Source organism: Pundamilia nyererei, unplaced genomic scaffold (genome assembly GCF_000239375.1).
Source record: "Pundamilia nyererei isolate P.nyererei 1_Seehausen unplaced genomic scaffold, PunNye1.0 scaffold00528, whole genome shotgun sequence".
Classification (NCBI taxonomy): domain Eukaryota; kingdom Metazoa; phylum Chordata; class Actinopteri; order Cichliformes; family Cichlidae; genus Pundamilia; species Pundamilia nyererei.
This window is the reverse complement of record NW_005187929.1, coordinates 114,581-132,007: the sequence shown is the minus strand read 5'-3', so window position 1 is coordinate 132,007 and position 17,427 is coordinate 114,581. Positions and strand designations below refer to the sequence as shown.

The following is a 17,427-nucleotide window of genomic DNA, read 5'->3' as shown; positions in this document are numbered from 1 at the left end:
GAGTTATGTGCTCTCTTGTACGAGTTCTGGTTAAAAGTCATGCAGCAGCATTTTGGACCAGCTGCAGACGAGAGAGAAGACGCTGACTAACTCCACAATACAGCACATTACAGTAATCCAAACGAGATGGAATAAAAGCATGGATTACTGTTTCAAAATGCGGCCTGGATAAAACAGGTCTTATCTTTGCCAAACACCTTAAATAATAAAAACTGGACTTGACAGTAGCCCTAATTTGACTGTCTAATTTAAAATCACTGTCCATCTTAAAACCCAGGTTAGTAACAACAGGTTTAAAATACTCTGCCAGGGGTCTCAAATCAATAGACGAGGGTTCACAAGGTCCACTGAGACCAAACAGAATCACCTCAGTTTTGCTTGAATTACATCTTAGAAAGTTTAGGGACATCCAAGATTTAATGTCTTCTAGAGATGCTAAAAGTGGCTTAATAGCAGTGGAAGGATATTCCATGCCTTCTGAGGATGGTTCCCAGGGGCTGTAAATATAATGAAAAAAGCAGAGGCCCTAAAATTGAGCCCTGCGGGACCCCAGACTGAAAGGCGGCAGAGGAGGACTCATACCCTGAAAGGTTAACACTAAAAGTTCTGTCAGAAAGATAAGACCTAAACCATTTCAAGGCAGTACCACGAATGCCTGCAAGATGGTGCAAGCGAGACAGTAAAATGTTGTGGTCTACAGTGTCAAAGGCAGATGTTAGGTCAAAGAGGACAAGAACAACATGATTACCAGAGTCACAGGAAAGGAGGATATCATTAAAATCCTTTAAGAGTGCTGACTCCGTGCTATGAACGTTTTTAAAACCTGATTGGAAGACCTCTAGGACACCATTCTCCTTTAAAAAAAAAAAAAATCAATTGGCAGTGTACAATTTTTAGACATAAAGGACAACTTAGAGAGAGGCCTGTAGTTAGCCAACACAGTGTGGTCCAGGACAGGTTTCTTAAGCAAGGGTTGTACTATTTATTTAATTATTTATTTATTTTCCGCCTTCGTTGTATATTGGTTTCTCTTCTTCTTACTTTAGCACCTTTGTGGTTCAGCTACCCAATTTCGCTGTGCAAGAAATTGCACAATGACAATAAAAAGCTCTACGTCTACTGCTGCATGCTTTAAATTAGCAGGGACTACACCAGCTATTAAACTGCTGTTTATAACAGTAAGAACAGCCTGGCCTATGCTAGGAAAATCTCCTTAAAAAATTGTGGTGGGACAGGATCATTTGGGGAACCAGTGGGCCTCAGGTGGCCGACCACATCCTCTAAATAAGAAAGAGTCACAGGCTCAAACTGGTTAAAAACAGCAGAGCAAGGGATCGAGACAGAGGGGTCGGACTCAAACCAAGCACACCATTGTTTTTCTTGTGACATTACCAATAAGTTTGATGTGTCACATGACCCTCTTCCTATTGGAAAAACAAAAGTTATCCAAGATGGCCGACTTCTAAATGGCCACCATGGTCACCGCTAGGGCTGCATGATTAATCGTTAGAAAATCGCGATCTCGATTCATACTTATGTGCGATCTCATTTCCAAATGACAACGATTAAAAAAAATGTAAAAAAAGACGACGATTGTACCGCATTTTGATCCGGGACGTACTCTGCATGAAAACAAGCGCTCACTCTTCCTGCTCAACAAATGACATGGGCGGAGCCTTATACCACGTGATACAGAAGCTGTGCCGTGTGATGCTAAAATTAGCAGGAAAAAAACAACGGAGAGCACGTCAGGGATGACGAGAAAGTGACAGGAGAAAATCCGTCCCGGTCAACCACCCGAACATCAATAACGGGAACCTTATACAGCGCTTCCCTATACACGTCGAACTCAAAGAAATTACGGAGGCTATCACTTATCACCTGACCAAAGATATGGCTCCCATCAACACTGTGCAAAACGAGAGATTTAGGAAAATGATCAACACCCTAGACTAGGGGTGGGTTTTTATAATCGATTTATCGATTAAAATCGATTCTGGCTTGGATAACTTAAAATTGATTCATTAAAATCCTGAATCGATTTTTTAATATAAATTTATTTTGCCCAAAATGCCAGAATTTCTGGTGAAATCTCACAAAATTTCAACAACCACCAAACAGCTAAGACAGTAAATGAGAGCAGGAACACGGATTCTGCACAAAGACAAAACCCGTGGATCAGAATCAGTTAGATGTCGCCTTTCTCACAGTCGGGGCTGGAAGCCGACAGCTCGCTGATTCTGATCTGGGCCTGGTGGCGCCAGTGTCCGGCAGCCTCGCCTCTGTCAGTGCGCCCCAGGGTGGCTGTGGCTACAATGTAGCTGCCATCACCAGTGTGGGAATGGGTGGATGACTGGATATGTAAAGCGCTTTGGGGTCCTTAGGGACTAGAAAAGCGCTATATAAATACAGGCCATCTGTCGGCAGGTCGGCGCTTTGTGTTCACGCCCTTTATGCGCTGATTCTAAAGCTGTTAGTTTGATCTCTCTCCAAACAATATTGACCGAACCAGCAGCAAAAGAAGATCCAAACTACGCTTCACATAAACATCGCCATGTATTCACTCTGACTTTTACTGTTTTGCTTCGACCACGATGCACAGCTCTCTCTCTGTACTTCAACTTCAAGAACAGTTTCCCGTCTAAAAATCTGTTTTCTTCATTATTCGCTTGCTTGTTACGCACAAGTCTACGTTGTATACAGCGCTGTCGGCCGACGTTTTTTTTTCCGTTTTATATACTTCCAAAAAGAAAACCTAATTTCTGCCGTTCAATACTGAACAAATTTAAACTTTTTAAAATTATGCAAAATGCAAAACGCTCAGCCGTGTCTCTAATAAAACCTCTGTAACTTCAGAGGTAATGTTCATGTGTTGATTAATGGTTTTCTTTTGTTTTCGATGTACTGCAGAATATTTTTACAAAATCCAGGCCAGGAAAATCACCTTCATGTTTTTCTGTGTTTTATCTTCAGCTACTTTGACACAAAGGCCTCTGCTGTGATGCTCACACCTGTGATAAAGTCTTGCGAGTGTCAGCTTCCTTTTTATAGATACAAAAATATGTAAATGTACTGATCTGAATTATAATATTTCTGGCTGTCAAAATTTCCAAGATTCAAATCGAATTAAATCGAATCGTGGAACAAATCGATTCGGGACCTTGTGAATCGGCATTGAATCGATTCTAGAAATCAGTGACGATACCCAGCCCTACCGTAGATAAACGCTACACAGTGCTGTCCCGCAACTATTTTTCTATCGTTGCACTACCGGCTCTGTACACGCAGCGTCGAGCAACGGTGGAGACGGAATTTCAAGCAGTACAACATTTTGCGGCAACAACAAAACGTGAGACATAAGTTGTTTTTATGTTTATTTATTGTTTTCATGTTCAGTCTCAACTGTTACGAAGTTGATGTGCAGTTAATAAGCGCAATAAATATTTATACTGGAAAAGAGAATCGTGATCTCAATTCTAAGCCAAAAAATCGTGATTCTCATTTTATGCAAAATCATGCAGCCCTAGTCACCGCCCATCTTGAGGAGTTTGCCCCCTCACATATACTAATGGACTTTGATATCGCCAACCATTCCCGTGTTATTACGCTGTATCCATAGAAATGGCCCACCCTGTACACTGACAGCCAAATCTTCCTCTACACCTGGATGAAGCCCCACCCCCTACTTCAGCCGACCTATACGGGTTTCCTCACCTGTACAGGTGGCGAGCCGTCGTTGCTGTAGCGAAACTCTCCTTCGTCGCCGGCGCTCACCTCCTCGTAGTCCTCCAGCATGCGGACCATCATGCCACTCTTCAGGTTGTCCTGGACGTACTCCACGTAGGCGGAGCGGCAGGTGAAGTCCGAGCGCGTTTTGAAACCATTTGCTTTCTTCTTTGGTGGTGTGGCGGCGGGGGCTGCGCCACCGGAGCTGGTGGTTAGAGTGACAGGGGAGGCGCAGAATCGAGGCTGAAAAATGGACCTGAGGACAGGGCGGGAAGCCTCCTCCCCTTGATCCTCCCCGCTAACCACAACTCCTGTGAGGTGGGCAGAGCCATCAAGCGGTTGGCGGTTACGGTCCCAGCCCATCACTCGGACCAGCTCCGAGATCAGGTTGGCCATGGCCATGGTGAAGTCAAACTCCCGCTGGACACGGAGCTGCTCCGTCTGGTGGGCGGAGCTGCTGGAGGAAGAGGCAGGAGAAGGGCAAGTGTCCAGCTTTTCAGAGCCTGACTCCGCCCCCGCCGTGTTGAGCTTGTCCATCAGAGACGTGACGCACAGGTAACGCTTCACCAGGGAGAAGAGCAGCTTCCCGGGAATCTGAACACACAGTCAAGCAGGTTTACTGCAGCGGCGCCCCCTGCTGGGCGGAGCCACAGAGGCGCACCTCTGACAGCATAAAGAAATGAGTCTTACCTGCGGCAGGTGAATGCCCTCGAAGGAGATGCCGTGCTCCTCGGACGACGTGGTCTCGGCGAACAGCTCCAGCAGCGTGTAGCGGTTATCGAAGTCCATGTGTTGCTCGATGCCGTCCTGCTGGCTCAGAGACAGCAGCACGTACGCCCGGCTGCCTGCGGGCGACACGGCGGGACACGCCCTCAGCGCCTGACACTACTCAATAACAGATCAATAGTCGTTCCAGGAGGCACTGGCCCATACGCACACATTTATACTTTAAACCACTTACACTGTCAGCAGGGGGAGGAGCCAGGAGGGTGGAGGCAGTGTTTAACAGGGGCTTAAAACATCTGATCAACTTATTAACTGATTTTTTCAGACCGTGTCAGAGTAAACGCGGCATCAGGCTCGACCGCGTTAGCGCTCAAAGCTCTCAGCTCTGAGGTGAAGACGAACGAATGAGGCGGAGCTTTAAGAGACGTCGAGCAGCTGAACACAGAATAAGCCTGAAAGAATCAAAGCTTTAGACAGATGTGGACCAGAGTCCATTCATAAAAACGCTCATTTTAGCCCGAGTGTGGAGCTGCTGCTGATTGGCTGCCTGCACCGACGAGTGCGTTTCTGGACCCTGACCGTAACAAGTGACAGGACACACACTTCAACGTGGCGGACGTGTAGACAGAGATAAAATAGTTTGTCAAAAGCTCCAGTGACTGCTCGGCTTCACGCTGCTGCGATTACCATCAGTGATTAGAAGATTACTGAGCGAGCACGATCACAGCTTATTGATTATTAATCATCAGCACCGTTCTATCAGAGTACTGATCATGTGACAGCAGGGAGAAGAGCAGCTTCCCAGGAATCTGAACACACACAGTCAAACAGGTTTACTGCAGCGGCGCCCCCTGCTGGGCGGGGCCACACAGGCAACATAAAGATCAAAGTACTATCAGAGTACTGATCATGTGACACGCGTTGATGTCATCGACTGTTTCAGAGGGAGCAGGGTACGCCAGGACTCCCTCCTCCATCAGTACGGGAGTTCAGAGATTCTCAGAACATGAAAACTTTCTTCTTCTGCTCCGACTCCAGCTCTGACGTGGAGAGACGTGAGGAGCAGTGTTGCTTCTCCAAGCAGGAATCAAACTGCTCCACGCCTTTGTGGCGTGTAAACATGGCTGCTGTCCCTGCCTGAGGCCTGTTTAAAGGTTTGAGTCATCACCCCTCGACGCTCAGGCGGCTTCTCCAAAGTCCAGATCTAAATCTTAAGGCGACCACAATCTCGGCGTCTTAACGTCAGCTTCACGCTTCCGTCTTTGATCATTCTGCTAACCTCGGCCTGCACGCCTCAAACGGCCAGCCGCGGTGACACAGTACTCTGAACTTCCTACCCAGTTTTTTCTCGAGTCAGCTGAACATTTCTGTTGCCACGGTGACGTGATGTCAGGCTGTCTGAGGGTTCACAAACTAAAAACTTTAGTCCCAACATCATGACCGCCTCTGATTGGACATTCTCCCCGCTGGAAAACGCTTCTTCTCCCGATTCACGATCTCGGCAGCTCGATCTTTGTCGCGGTTTCCTGCTGAACGTTCTCGCACGCTGACCAATCAGCAACACCTAAACACTGATGCAGCATTGGAGCACGCCGCCGACCTCGCCGAGCTCTTGTCGTGTATCTGACACCAAACCCACTGAAAAACACCCCTCTGCTCCGATTGGTCAGCTGGTCAAAGTTTTACATTTTACGCCACATTTTAGAGCAAGTTGGGAGGAGGAGGCGGCGTAGCCTCGGCCTATCAGCTGATGGTACTCAGCACAAACAGCTGTGACGCAGAGTGCACAGACGTCATTACTCTGATCGCTCCTCACGCTTCACTTCCCATTTCATTCATCACTTAAACTCCAGAGCGCCGCCCCAAACCTTAAAACACAACTGACCGTCACACAGGCAGAAGACCCAGTCGGTCCTTTTTTAATATTCTGATGATCTCCCACAGCAGCTCCAGCTGTTAATTCTGTCCAACTACCGCTGAGACTGTAAAAGAATACCAGCGCCTAATCCACCTGAGGACTCTGAAACAAGCCTGCAGTATCCTCACAGCCCACCGGGGGGGAACTAAACCCTGTGTCCGATCACAGCGCTGTTTAAAGACTGCTTACCTGCGTCATGCGAGGCAAGCGCGCGCAGCATCTTCCCGGCGCTTCGCCTCGTCTGAGTCTCCTTGTTGCACAGCAGCTCCATCAGCAGGTTGAGCGCGCCCGTCTCCTTAAAGACACCGACAAGCGAGCCAATGCTGGCGTAGGCGCTCAACACGTGGATGGTGTGCATGATGTTGATGGAGAAGTCGCTCTTCTTGGCCATCTGCTTCCGGGCTCGGCACACCAGGTTCTTCACGTCTTCCTTCATGTCCGACAGCTCCACCTCGTCAAAGGTGACGTCGGACGGGAACTCTGTGCCGCTTGAAATGCCCGAGTCGGAAGCCTCGCCGCCACGCTGCTTCTCCTGCTGCAGGGGACGCTGGGAGTCCATCTTCCTCTTGCCCAGCAGTGTGGGACAGTTGGCGTACACGTCCTCTGTCGACATCCACATCAGGATGTTTTCCGGTTTGGTTTCTCCAGACACGGCGCTCACGGACCCGCCCACTCCGGAGCTGACGCCGACCGTCCCGCCCGCTTCGCTGGCACCGCCTCCAGAGGTGGAGCCATCGTCGATGGCGACGAGGCACCAGCGAATCAGGTATTCCGTCTGCCCGTCGTGGGTGCGTCGCTGGCGAATCAGCTCCTCGGGATACGCCTGCAGTTTCGGGCCGAGCTGGACCAGCAGGTTCCCATTGCGGCGTTCGCCAACCATGGTCACTGATGGGAGGAGCCAGAAAAGGAGAAGTGGTTATTCAAAGAAAAGAAGGTCGCTTATTCATGTTTCAGTAAACTTACTTTACTGCATTCTGATGTCAAGACGTTCTAAAATGACCAAAAAAGGGACTGGACTTTGGCTTGAGGAAAGTGGCAACCAACAATCTCCAAACCAAACTCCAGTCAGAAATCTGCAGATTTTATAATCGTTATTCTTTCGGGTCCTCTCTTTAAAACAATTACTCTGACTGAACATGTGTGTGAAGGAGAAGGACTTCTGAAATGAAAGTGAAAGAGTAAAATATGCAGGCCCAAAGAGAAATGCCTCAAATTTTAACTGTACTTTTGTGGCGGGAATAAAGTCATGCAAGACCACACCGAGTTTGATTGTATTCTAAAATGATCAAAAATGTAACTGGAGTTTGGTGTCAGAGTTAAAACAGTGTACAACCAGCAGGTCTTCTATGACTTCTCATATAAAGAAACTAAAATTAACCAGAATCCGACTAAAGTTTCATCAGGAGGCCACGAGAAAATGACATCACCTGAAGTATAACTCCGTTTTTGTTGAGAAAGAGGAAAAAAAAAGAAAAGTTGATCAACCCAAAGAAAATCGTGAAAATAACTAAAGGGACCAGAAAGTGAATGGAGCTGTGGCATAACGACAAGTAATACATGTGACTGTAGTGTGATGTCAGCGGTCACATCTGCACATTTCTCACTGGATTCTGAAGAATGTGCAGAAATCAAACTCACTGGACTTTGGTGATGGGGTGAACTCTGCAGATGTGACTGGAGCTGGGTATAGAGAAGATCACTCTAAGAGGATCACAACTCCGAGTGGATGTTGGTGTGAAATAAAACGGATGTGACGCTAGTTTGATGTCAGGGCAAAATTTGTGGATTTCTGACAGGAGTTCGGTGGAAGCACAAAGTCGGCTGGTTTCCAGCTGCGTTTCGGCCCTGGGACGATCCCAGTGCGTCTCCCCGCTGTCAGCTGAGCGTGCGCTCCAACGGCTGCTAGCTTCATCGGGCTACGTCTAAAACTTGGGTAAGAAGGGGACTAATTTCTGGAGCCACCCGTGCTCGCCGCTGCCCTGCCTTTAGCGCAGTGTCATTAATGAAGTCAAAGTGACTTTTCATTGCATTAGCTCACTGACAGTCCTGTAGATTCAGGAATTAGCCGGGCACTTGATTTTGTTTTTAATCTGAACGCAACAAGCTAACACGGCTGCTAAGGCTAGTTTGCTGCCGCAGTTAGTTTCACCTTTAACCGCAAAAATCTGCGCTTTGTGCGCACTTTGTCAAAGCTGCGGTACGCTTTGTTGGTTAACCTGCCAGCTAACTACCCATCACACCTAACCAGCTAACTTTTACTCATGGTGAGCCATTTGGACGAGCACTCAAAATGTCACACCAAAGTCCGTGTAAAAAAAGCTCGATTTAACCTTAAACCGCCCGCTGATCAAACTCACTCACTCTCTTTTGCTCTATATAATATTCTAGTAAATTCGGCGCCTCCAACTTCCCGTTTTTAAACACAAGTTATAATGAAGTCTACATCCAGTCTGCCGCTCTGCATCATCGTCACCTCAGACATACTTCAGAGGACGAGCCAACAGTTCCCGACTGAGCCCTGGTGGCGATAGCGTGCCGTATCAGAGTGCCGAACCGAAGCTCGCCACCGACAAGCTCGCCACACGTCTCAGACACGGACGGGACTGCGCGTGTTTCTGCTCTCCGAAGAGCGTTTGTTCTGAATTAGCAGTTTTCTGAATGGAGTTTGGTGCGCCGCTCTCAGGGCGGCTCAGGGTGGGCTATGTGGATGTGAACGGAGGGCCTCCGGCAGGAAAGCGGTTCCGCGGGCATCCACGGCCCGGCCCGTAGGACCAGCCGAGTGTCAGGTAAGTCCGGCTTACCTACTGCGTCACAGGCCTTCCCCCCGCTCTGAGTGCCCCCCCTGGAGCGCTGTTTTCGCTTCCTTCCTAAGGTTTCGTTTCTTAGCCCGCCGGTGTGGCTCTGCTCGCTCTCAGCCAGAGCTCCGCACTCCTGGATGCGCATTTGCGCACTGTGACAGGAACAGCGTCACTAACGGCCTCTTCTTGGACGCACGCGCCGACACTTTTCTTCTTCGCTGGGTTCAAAACTACGATTAAATGAGCAGCGCGCACCCCGCTGGACGGCAGTGAGACATCAGCCCAACGAGTCCAACAGGGAAGGCGAAAACATCAGAGAGGTCTGTGTAGGTGTAACTAACAGGTGCAACAAATAGGTAAGTGTAACAGACAGGTGTAAGTAACAGTGTAACCGCAGAGGGTCAGGTACAGGTGAGATATATTAAGTTAAGGACTCAGTGTGACATGGAGGAAGGGCCTGGCTAACCCTTGCACATTAATATTATTATTGCTGTTTGGAGAGGAAAGCTCCAAAACCAAAGTGTTCTGTTTTCTGAGTTACAGACATGGCAGTAACTCCTCCTGTCCCGGGGTCCTCCTCCGATGTACGAGTATCCCATTTCACACTGATTGAAGATTAAATATCAGTTTTTAATTTCTTGTATTTTCTTCATTTTTCACTACCTGATGCTTTCCCCTCAGTCTGCAGGGAGGAGCGCCTGGAGGCTCACAGGTGTATGTGCTGCAGTAAAGCGTCCACAGCTGCAGGGGGTGCTGACGTTTAATCTGTGAACTGCAGCAGGAACTGACCGAAGAATGAAAACAGGAAAGGAAGTTTGAAGTCAGCTGGAAATTTGGTTGTAAAGAATTTTGAGTGGTGAAGATAAAAATGAGTAAATTCAAGACAAAATCAGATTTTCATTTTGTTTCCAACATTCAGACCTCAGCGTGAGGGTGTGACTGTGGGCCCTGAGTGTGGTCTGACATGAGGTGTGCTGCATCTTTTTCTTTTTTTTTTTGCATCTGTTAGATCTGCCCTGGACCTGTGAGGTGGATGAAGCTGTGCAGGTCTCCAGTGAGCGTGAAGGTGATGCAGCATTTTTCATTTGTGCTGATTTATGTTTCCCTCTGCAGGAGTGACCTGATGTTGTGATGTGTGGATCACTGAAGGCACTTTTACCTTTAAGCTGCTTCAGCACTTCCCTTTTGTGCAGCTCATATTCAACATGAGGACAAATCTTACACAGTAAAACACACAAAAACACTCCTGCTTGCTTTAAAAAAAAAGGTGGTGTGGGTGGAGCGGGATAACAGGGAATGAGGACTCCATCATTGCGTACAGCGCGCCCTACATCCTGTTTCGTTTCGGTTACTATCCATGAATTTAGTTTGGAGCTTATTCTTCTGCTTTGACAAGTTCTTCTCACTCAGATGTTTGACGTTTTTTTCCTCAGCCTCCTCCAAAATTCTCTGCTTCATCCTGATCTCCCCTCTGTCACCTCCTCCCTCCTGAGGTGTGGTCTGTTCCTGGACTCTCTGAAAGCAGCTGTGCTTGAGTCCCTGTTCAGAATAATCCTTCTTTACCTGACACCGGCCTCTCTGCAGTTCATCCTCTGTCTGAAGCGAGATATTTAACTCCTCCCCATTTTCCACACAGCTTACCTCTGATTGGCTACCCCACACAAACAGCAGTTGGGCGGGGTTTCAGCAGGTCCCAAGAGTTCAAATCCAACCCAAGATCTATAACACCAACGTTAATGAATTAACAACTGCGTGGAAACCTGACTCCGTCCCCAGTGCTTCCACTGGAGGTACGGGGCTCGGCAGCAGCAGCTGATCAGCTGCATCGATGACCTGATCCGATGCATTGGTGACCTGATTGGCTGCATTGATGACCTGATCCAATGCACTGATGACCAGATCAGATGCATCAATGACCTGATCCGATGCACAGATGTTTGTCCATGATGCACAAAAGCAAACCGCTCAGACGAGCTGTGAGCTCCTCGTCTACAGTGATGTGACACACTGATGAAATCAAACCATCACTCATACCAGGTTTAATGGGACCTGATGAAGTTTTAGTGGGTGTACTCTGTCTGAAAAGTGTTTATGACAGAAAGTGTGGTTCATTTTAAAATGTCCTGTTTCCATGACGCCTGATGGAATATCTCACCCTGACATTCTCTCTCTTGACTCTTCCCTCGTTTATATTTTGTTTAGTCTCTACAAGATTGTTTCTGCATGAAAAGCAGCAGGTGGAGTTGAGACATCTAAAGCTACGTTCACACTGCAGGCGAAAGTGCATCAAATCCGTCTTTTTTGACCCTATGCGACCCATATCCGATCATGGTCTAACAGTGTGAATGGCACAAATCCGATCTGGGTCACTTTCGTATGTGGTCCTGAATCCGATACATATCCGATGTTTTAGAAAGCGACTGCTGTTTGATGGTCATGTCGCACTAAATCCGTCTTTTACGTCACTGACACAAGACGGACGCCAATTATCAGCGCTGGAGAAGCGCCCGAGATTCCTGGCCATCCAGTATAGATGTTAGTGAGACTGTTGGGAAGACAACGTTGGAGAAACGTGAACATTTTATTTGTACTGTATAATCTGCAGCTATCCTTTGAAGCACCGCTCCTCTAAAACAGCAATAAGGATCATTATTAGGCCAAATGTAGATAACAAAATAACTTTATGACTTAAAGCAAAATTGGGAAACGTAAAGTCCGAAACAAGACTTTATATGAAGGCCATCAGTCAAAGAATACTGTTGCTCTGGGTCTAAACAGAGCGCTTTGTGTGTGACGTCTTCGTTTGCGCATGCAGCCGCTTTGAGGGTTCACACTAGAGAGTGTTTGCTGTCGCATTTTATTTGTAGACAAAAAAATCGGATTTGAGCTTTAAGACCTGCAGTGTGAATGTAGCCATAGTTAGAATCGTAGGGTTGGCTTCCCTGACGACCAAAAAGATATCCAAGCACCCCGGATGTTCCCATTCCAGTCCAGAAGCCTCCTCCTGTTCCAGGAGCTGCCTGGCCTCCTGGGTACTGGTGCCTGTGAGTGTAATCACTGTGGAACATGCATGAACTGAGTGTGAAGGAGATCTGGAACAGATTCGGTTTGTAATATTAGAACATCAGGATGATGTCTCCCAGCTAAAAACAAAAGGAGATGTCAAAAATTCAACATTAATTGAATTTCTGAATTTTTTGAGAAATTCGTGGATGCAGATCAGGATCAACTCCAAACTAAAACCAGTTCTAAGTCCGAGCAAATATCTTCAAATGTTCTTTAGATCGTTGAGAAAGATGTCCCACGGGAGAGGCGGAGCCTGCGATTGGTCAGCAGGTCTGACTTCAGGAGTCCAAACCTGGACGTTTTCAAGGACGATTTATTCGATTCGTCATGTTTGATGTGAGGGGCTTTAGGACCCTGTGGAAGAAGTCTCTGCTGACACACACCTCCTCTGTATTCAGCGCACATGCCTCTTCTCTCCTCCACCTCCTCTCCACCTCCTCTCTGCAGGAGAATCATTCTCGGAGCAGACGGACACCTGCCTGCCCGCCTGCCTCTCTCCTCTTACGGCTTTTTTGGAAATAAGGAGCTTCGCATCGGGAACCCGCCGCCTCTCAGCCCGCTCAGAGCGCACCCAACGCGGCTGCGGGACGGCCGCGGGGGTCGCTGTCACGCCTGGATGCGCAGATGGATGGACGATGAATGGATGGACGGCTCTCGTGTCTCACCTTGGGAGGTGAGTATGTGCGCGTGTTTGTGTGTGTGCGCGTGTGGCTATCACCGTGCTGACGTCAGAGCCGGTGAGTGTCGGTATTCGGGTTTACGATGAGGGTTTTTCTGTAAACATCCGTGCACGTGCGTGTGCGCGCTGTCCATGCACGTGCGCCTGTCGGTGGTGTGGGCGCAGCTTTGAAGATGAGCTTTATTATTAATGTGCTGTGGATTATTTGATGTGAGCCGCAGCTCACAGAGTCACAAATACCCCAAAAACGTCAGGAACACCTCCAACACCACAGCCAAGGAAGCACCACAATATCTGAAGGCTGTAGGGAGGGAGGGCCGAGGCACAAAATCCTTTATTAGAGCTCTAATATACCAGGTGCTTCAGGTGTTTAAGGTTTCACACACGCTGCTGACGCCAGATATTCCAAACAGACCATCATCTGGTCCCAATATGAAGCAGCAAACACAGCAGTGCAGAAATGTCCCCGTATGTCAGATTGTCCTCCTGCTGATGGTTTCCTGCCAAAACATAAAAGGACCTCAGGTGTTTATCAAGGCATCTCATCGGATGCAGGATGCAGCTCAGCAGGTGAATCCTCTGACACACACACCACGTTTGCAAACACACGTCACACGGGTGCATGTGTCCGTGCTGTGAGGACAGCAGGACAGGCCTCTTCGTGCTTTTTCCTGGATCGGTTTCACAGAGATCCCTTCATACCCCGCCCACTACCTGTTTGACCCACCACCCTCTGCACCACGCTTTGGGTCAGTCAGGTCCCACACCTCCAGGCTCCCCTGGGCCATTCGGACTGTTACCCTGCCCACTCGCCACACCAATCTGAGCCATGTTCTCAGCGACCGTCACACACGGACCAGCGCCTTTCGTTGCACTTCCTGCGTTGTTCTCCAGTGTGTGCCTCTATCTCATTTTGTATTTATTCCTGCTGTCACAGTTGGTGTGGAACACCAGTACAATGACATCAATGGGCTTTTCTATTCTATCTTCTCTTTTTCTATTTTCCAGCAAAGTTCAGTATGCAATGCCTGACCCTTGACCTCTGACCTCTCTGAGAGACCCCTTGAGGAGGAAACGAGTTCTGAGGAGAGATGGAAGGTGGAGGAAACAAGGAGAGCCGAGGAGAAGAGCCTGAAACCTCCTCCGGGCTTGGGAGAGTCTCACGGAGAGGAGGAGGAGAAGCCTGCAGACAAAATGGCCTGATCAACACGCACAGGCTGGGGGCGGAGCCTCGGGAGGTGCTACTGTCAGTGTACTCTGCTCCTCAGTATCAGGGTCACGTGGTGGTGAGCACCTCCCCTCAGCAGGAGCACAGCAGGGGTCCTCCCCAGCTTCTGAACCCCAGCACTCTCCTGCCCCAGCATGGGGTGCCAGACCCTCGCCTCAGGCCGGCCCCCGGCCTCTTCCTGTGCCCGGAGAGTGTCCTGCGGGCCTGGGGGGAGGCCGGGGGAGGCGACTGCTGTGAGACCACCTTCATAGAGGGACTTGGACCAGAAGCCTCCTCTTCTTCTGCTGCCGCCGTCTCCACAAAGGAGGTGCTGCTGTTTGCTGATGGGAAGTATCTGGAGTTTTCTGGTGAGGAGGCAAAGATTCACACACTGTCCTATGACATCGACGACGATGACGACTTCCAGGAGCTCGAGGTAAATAAGCTCTTTTCACCTCATGTTCACACACTCACACTCTGATGATGAGTTGGGGAAAACTCTGGCTTCAGAACCCCAAATCCAAGCACCGACCTTCTGATTGGTGGATGACCCACTCTGCCTCCTGAGCCTGAGGTGAGGGCAGAGGTCTGAAGAACGAGTGCCGGGACTCTTTTTCTAGTTCTGATTGAAAAGTGTCATCGACACATATTCACTGAGGGAAAACAGGCACTGCAGTTCCTCTCATGTCCACTAGATGCTGCTGTGAAACGTCTCTGCGGTAGTCAAAACGGGCTTCCTCGTGGGTGCTACCACACCAAGGAAGCATTGCTGAAACACCAATGTTTTTGCCATTTAAAGTCATTGCTATGACAACAACAACCGCATCACAGTGGAACAATGTTAACAAAGTTCCCACATTGATTAGTGGTCCAGTCAGATCTTCTCTAACAGAGGAAGAACCAGACATGAGAGCCACTGTGAGTCAGCTCGTGAGGCTTGGTTTGGTGATCAGTGAGCTCACCACGATGGAGGTCAGGGCATCAAATCGAAATATATATAAAATAGCGTTTGAACACAAGCCTGTCTGTGTTGTAGTAGGTGACATTCATGAAGCACATCCAGCAGAGTTTGGAAATCAGCTGATATCTGCTTTCATCAGAGACATCAAGAAAGTCAAGATTTAAAGTGTCTGCGGTGTTACTGTTATAGCTGAGCTCTGAAGGAGCTTTTGTGGCTGCCGGCTCATCGTCTTGGCTTAGTGATTTCTGGTCATCATCAGTCACTCACAGATAGGGATGGGTATCGTTTAGGTTTTATCCGATACCGGTGCCAAATCGGTACTTTTGAAACGGTGCCGGTGCTCAAACGGTGCTCAAACCGGTGCTTAAAGAATGGAGAACACAAAATTGGTCCAAAAACCTCTCATGTTTAACTGTTTCCCACTTTTTCTTTGGTCATTTTAGCCTTTTTGTCCAGGGTGAAGGGAGTATCTGCCATCAAACAAGAAGACAGCCGCATGTAGCTATGATGATGTTTGCTAGTTCACCTTACATGCATTAATGTAATAACGTGGTTAGCCTACTCAACGTAAATTACACAAGAACAACATTAAGCTACTCACGCAGAGAAGAACGGCTGCTGCTGCCATCAAATACGGCGCATTTCTGGGCTTTTAAAAAAAACGCTATGCGTCGCCAGGTGTTTCATCGGATTCTTGGTGTTACCTCCTTTGACAGTATCACAGTATCAGCTTAAAGCACTTGTTGCTGCTGAGTTTGCATCTTTTGCTGTGAAGTACAGCCAGACTTTTGATCGCTTCGCCTTGGACATTTTTAATCTGTAGCTCTGCTCTAACAGAACGTACGTACCTGGCCCCGCCTACTATCCTCGGAAACGTAAAATGATTGGCTAAAAGTGTATCACAGCTCAGGAAAAAAAAGCACCGAAATAAAGCACCGAAATGTGCGCTGCTTTTCGGTCTGGTTACTACCGTTTATGTCAGAACCGGTGCCATCATGGCACCGGACACCGGTACCCATCCCTACTCACAGATGCTCTAAAGTTTTTCAAGCATTGCAGATGTTCTGACTACTTCAGACCTCCTGGGCAACAGCTCATTGCTCCCCTTTGGGTATAAACTTACATTTTTACTATTGTGACTGTGAGCTGTGGCATCCAAGGGGCAGAAACAGCTTCCTCTGGGCTCTTTAGAGATCAGGTGAGGAACCTGCACTTTGAGGGATCTCAGAATGAAGGAGGTGTTTCAGATCAGATCTGATCAGGCTCAGGGTTCCTCCTGGATGCTTCTCTTTGGAAATGTTTTAGCCATGCCCAGAAATATGGAGGACGACAAGAGCCACGCGCATCAAAATAAAAAATTCTGTGCTTAATTAATGAATTGTAGAATAAAATCTGCATTTGTAAATTCATTTTTGAATTCAAATTTTATAAACTGCATTTCAAAATCCATTTCCCTTTCCTGTTTGCTCAGGGATTAACATGTGGATTAGCAGTTGGATTAACAACTTCATTTTAAAAATCCTGCTGCTATTCAAATTAGCCACACCGTGGGATGTAAGGAGCTCTCTGATTGGTTGGTCAGACATAGGCTGTCTGCCAGCCTGGATTTTTCTAGCTATGAGCTAGAAAAATCCAGGCTGGCCCTGAGTTAATCCCTGAGCGAACAGGAAAGGGAAATGGATTTTGAAATGCAGTTTATAAAATTTGAATTCAAAAATGAATTTACAAATGCAGATTTTATTCTACAATTCATTAATTAAGCACAGAATGTTTTATTTCGATGCGCGGGGCTCTTGTGGTCCTCCATACAGAAACCCCACCGGATCCATCCAGAACTAGATGGAACGATCATAGTCTAAGGATGTTGAAAAGAAAAGGGACCGGGCTTCTTTCAGTTACTTCAAGCTCCTGAGATTACCATGACCTGGACGACTGAGAACATACAGACACATGGAAACGTTAGACGTTCTGTCTGACCTGGGAACACCTCTGGATAACAGGAAGTGAAGCTAGTAAAGAAACATCTGGATCTGATTTTTGAACAGGGCGGGTGGGAGGATGGATGGAAGGATGAATTGAAGGCTAGAGGGAATTACAGACAGACAGGTGGATGGATGGACGGTTGGAAGTCCGTCCATTGGTCCGTGCTGGGAGTCAGAGTGCTTCCTGCAGAATGAGATTAGCACTCAGAGCTGCAGCTCTCTGAGCGACACGTTTGACCTCCTAACAGCCAATCGCATTAAAGACGATTAGCTGAGATTTTGTCTCACTGAAGTCCAGCGTTAATCTACTCTGCAGCTCTGATGGGTGAGTGTGTGTGTGAGTGTGTGTGTGTGTGTGTGTGTG

General features: G+C 48.0%; 2 protein-coding genes across 10 annotated transcripts in view; one reads left to right on the top strand and one right to left on the bottom strand.

Moving 5' to 3' along the window:
* The window catches only part of cul9 (cullin 9), a 28,780-nt gene extending 19,388 nt beyond the window's left edge, over window positions 1–9,392 (bottom strand). For 3 of the 6 annotated variants that reach the window (XM_013907797.1, XM_013907798.1, XM_013907799.1), the window contains exons 1-4: window positions 9,172–9,392; window positions 6,560–7,255; window positions 4,417–4,571; window positions 3,715–4,320 (exon numbers count right to left, since the gene is read on the bottom strand). In XM_013907797.1, coding sequence (XP_013763251.1) covers window positions 3,715–4,320; window positions 4,417–4,571; window positions 6,560–7,255; window positions 9,172–9,313 — 1,599 coding nt within the window. In that variant the 5' untranslated portion in view covers window positions 9,314–9,392. Of the gene's footprint in view, window positions 1–3,714; window positions 4,321–4,416; window positions 4,572–6,559; window positions 7,256–8,008; window positions 8,812–8,843; window positions 9,127–9,171 lie in introns of those variants that run through there. The other 3 variants (XM_013907803.1, XM_013907801.1, XM_013907802.1) reach the window with 3 other exon arrangements.
* An 83-nt stretch (window positions 9,393–9,475) lies between these two features.
* syndig1 (synapse differentiation inducing 1) overlaps window positions 9,476–17,427 on the top strand; it is a 16,159-nt gene continuing 8,207 nt past the window's right edge. For 2 of the 4 annotated variants that reach the window (XR_001290166.1, XM_005754258.1), the window contains exons 1-4: window positions 9,518–9,752; window positions 9,850–10,234; window positions 12,682–12,907; window positions 13,922–14,556. Coding sequence is in view for 3 of the 4 variants with exons in the window: in XM_005754258.1 (XP_005754315.1) it covers window positions 14,005–14,556 (552 nt within the window). In the remaining variant the exon portion in view is untranslated. Of the gene's footprint in view, window positions 10,235–12,681; window positions 12,908–13,921; window positions 14,557–17,427 lie in introns of all 4 variants that reach the window. The other 2 variants (XM_005754259.1, XM_005754260.2) reach the window with 2 other exon arrangements.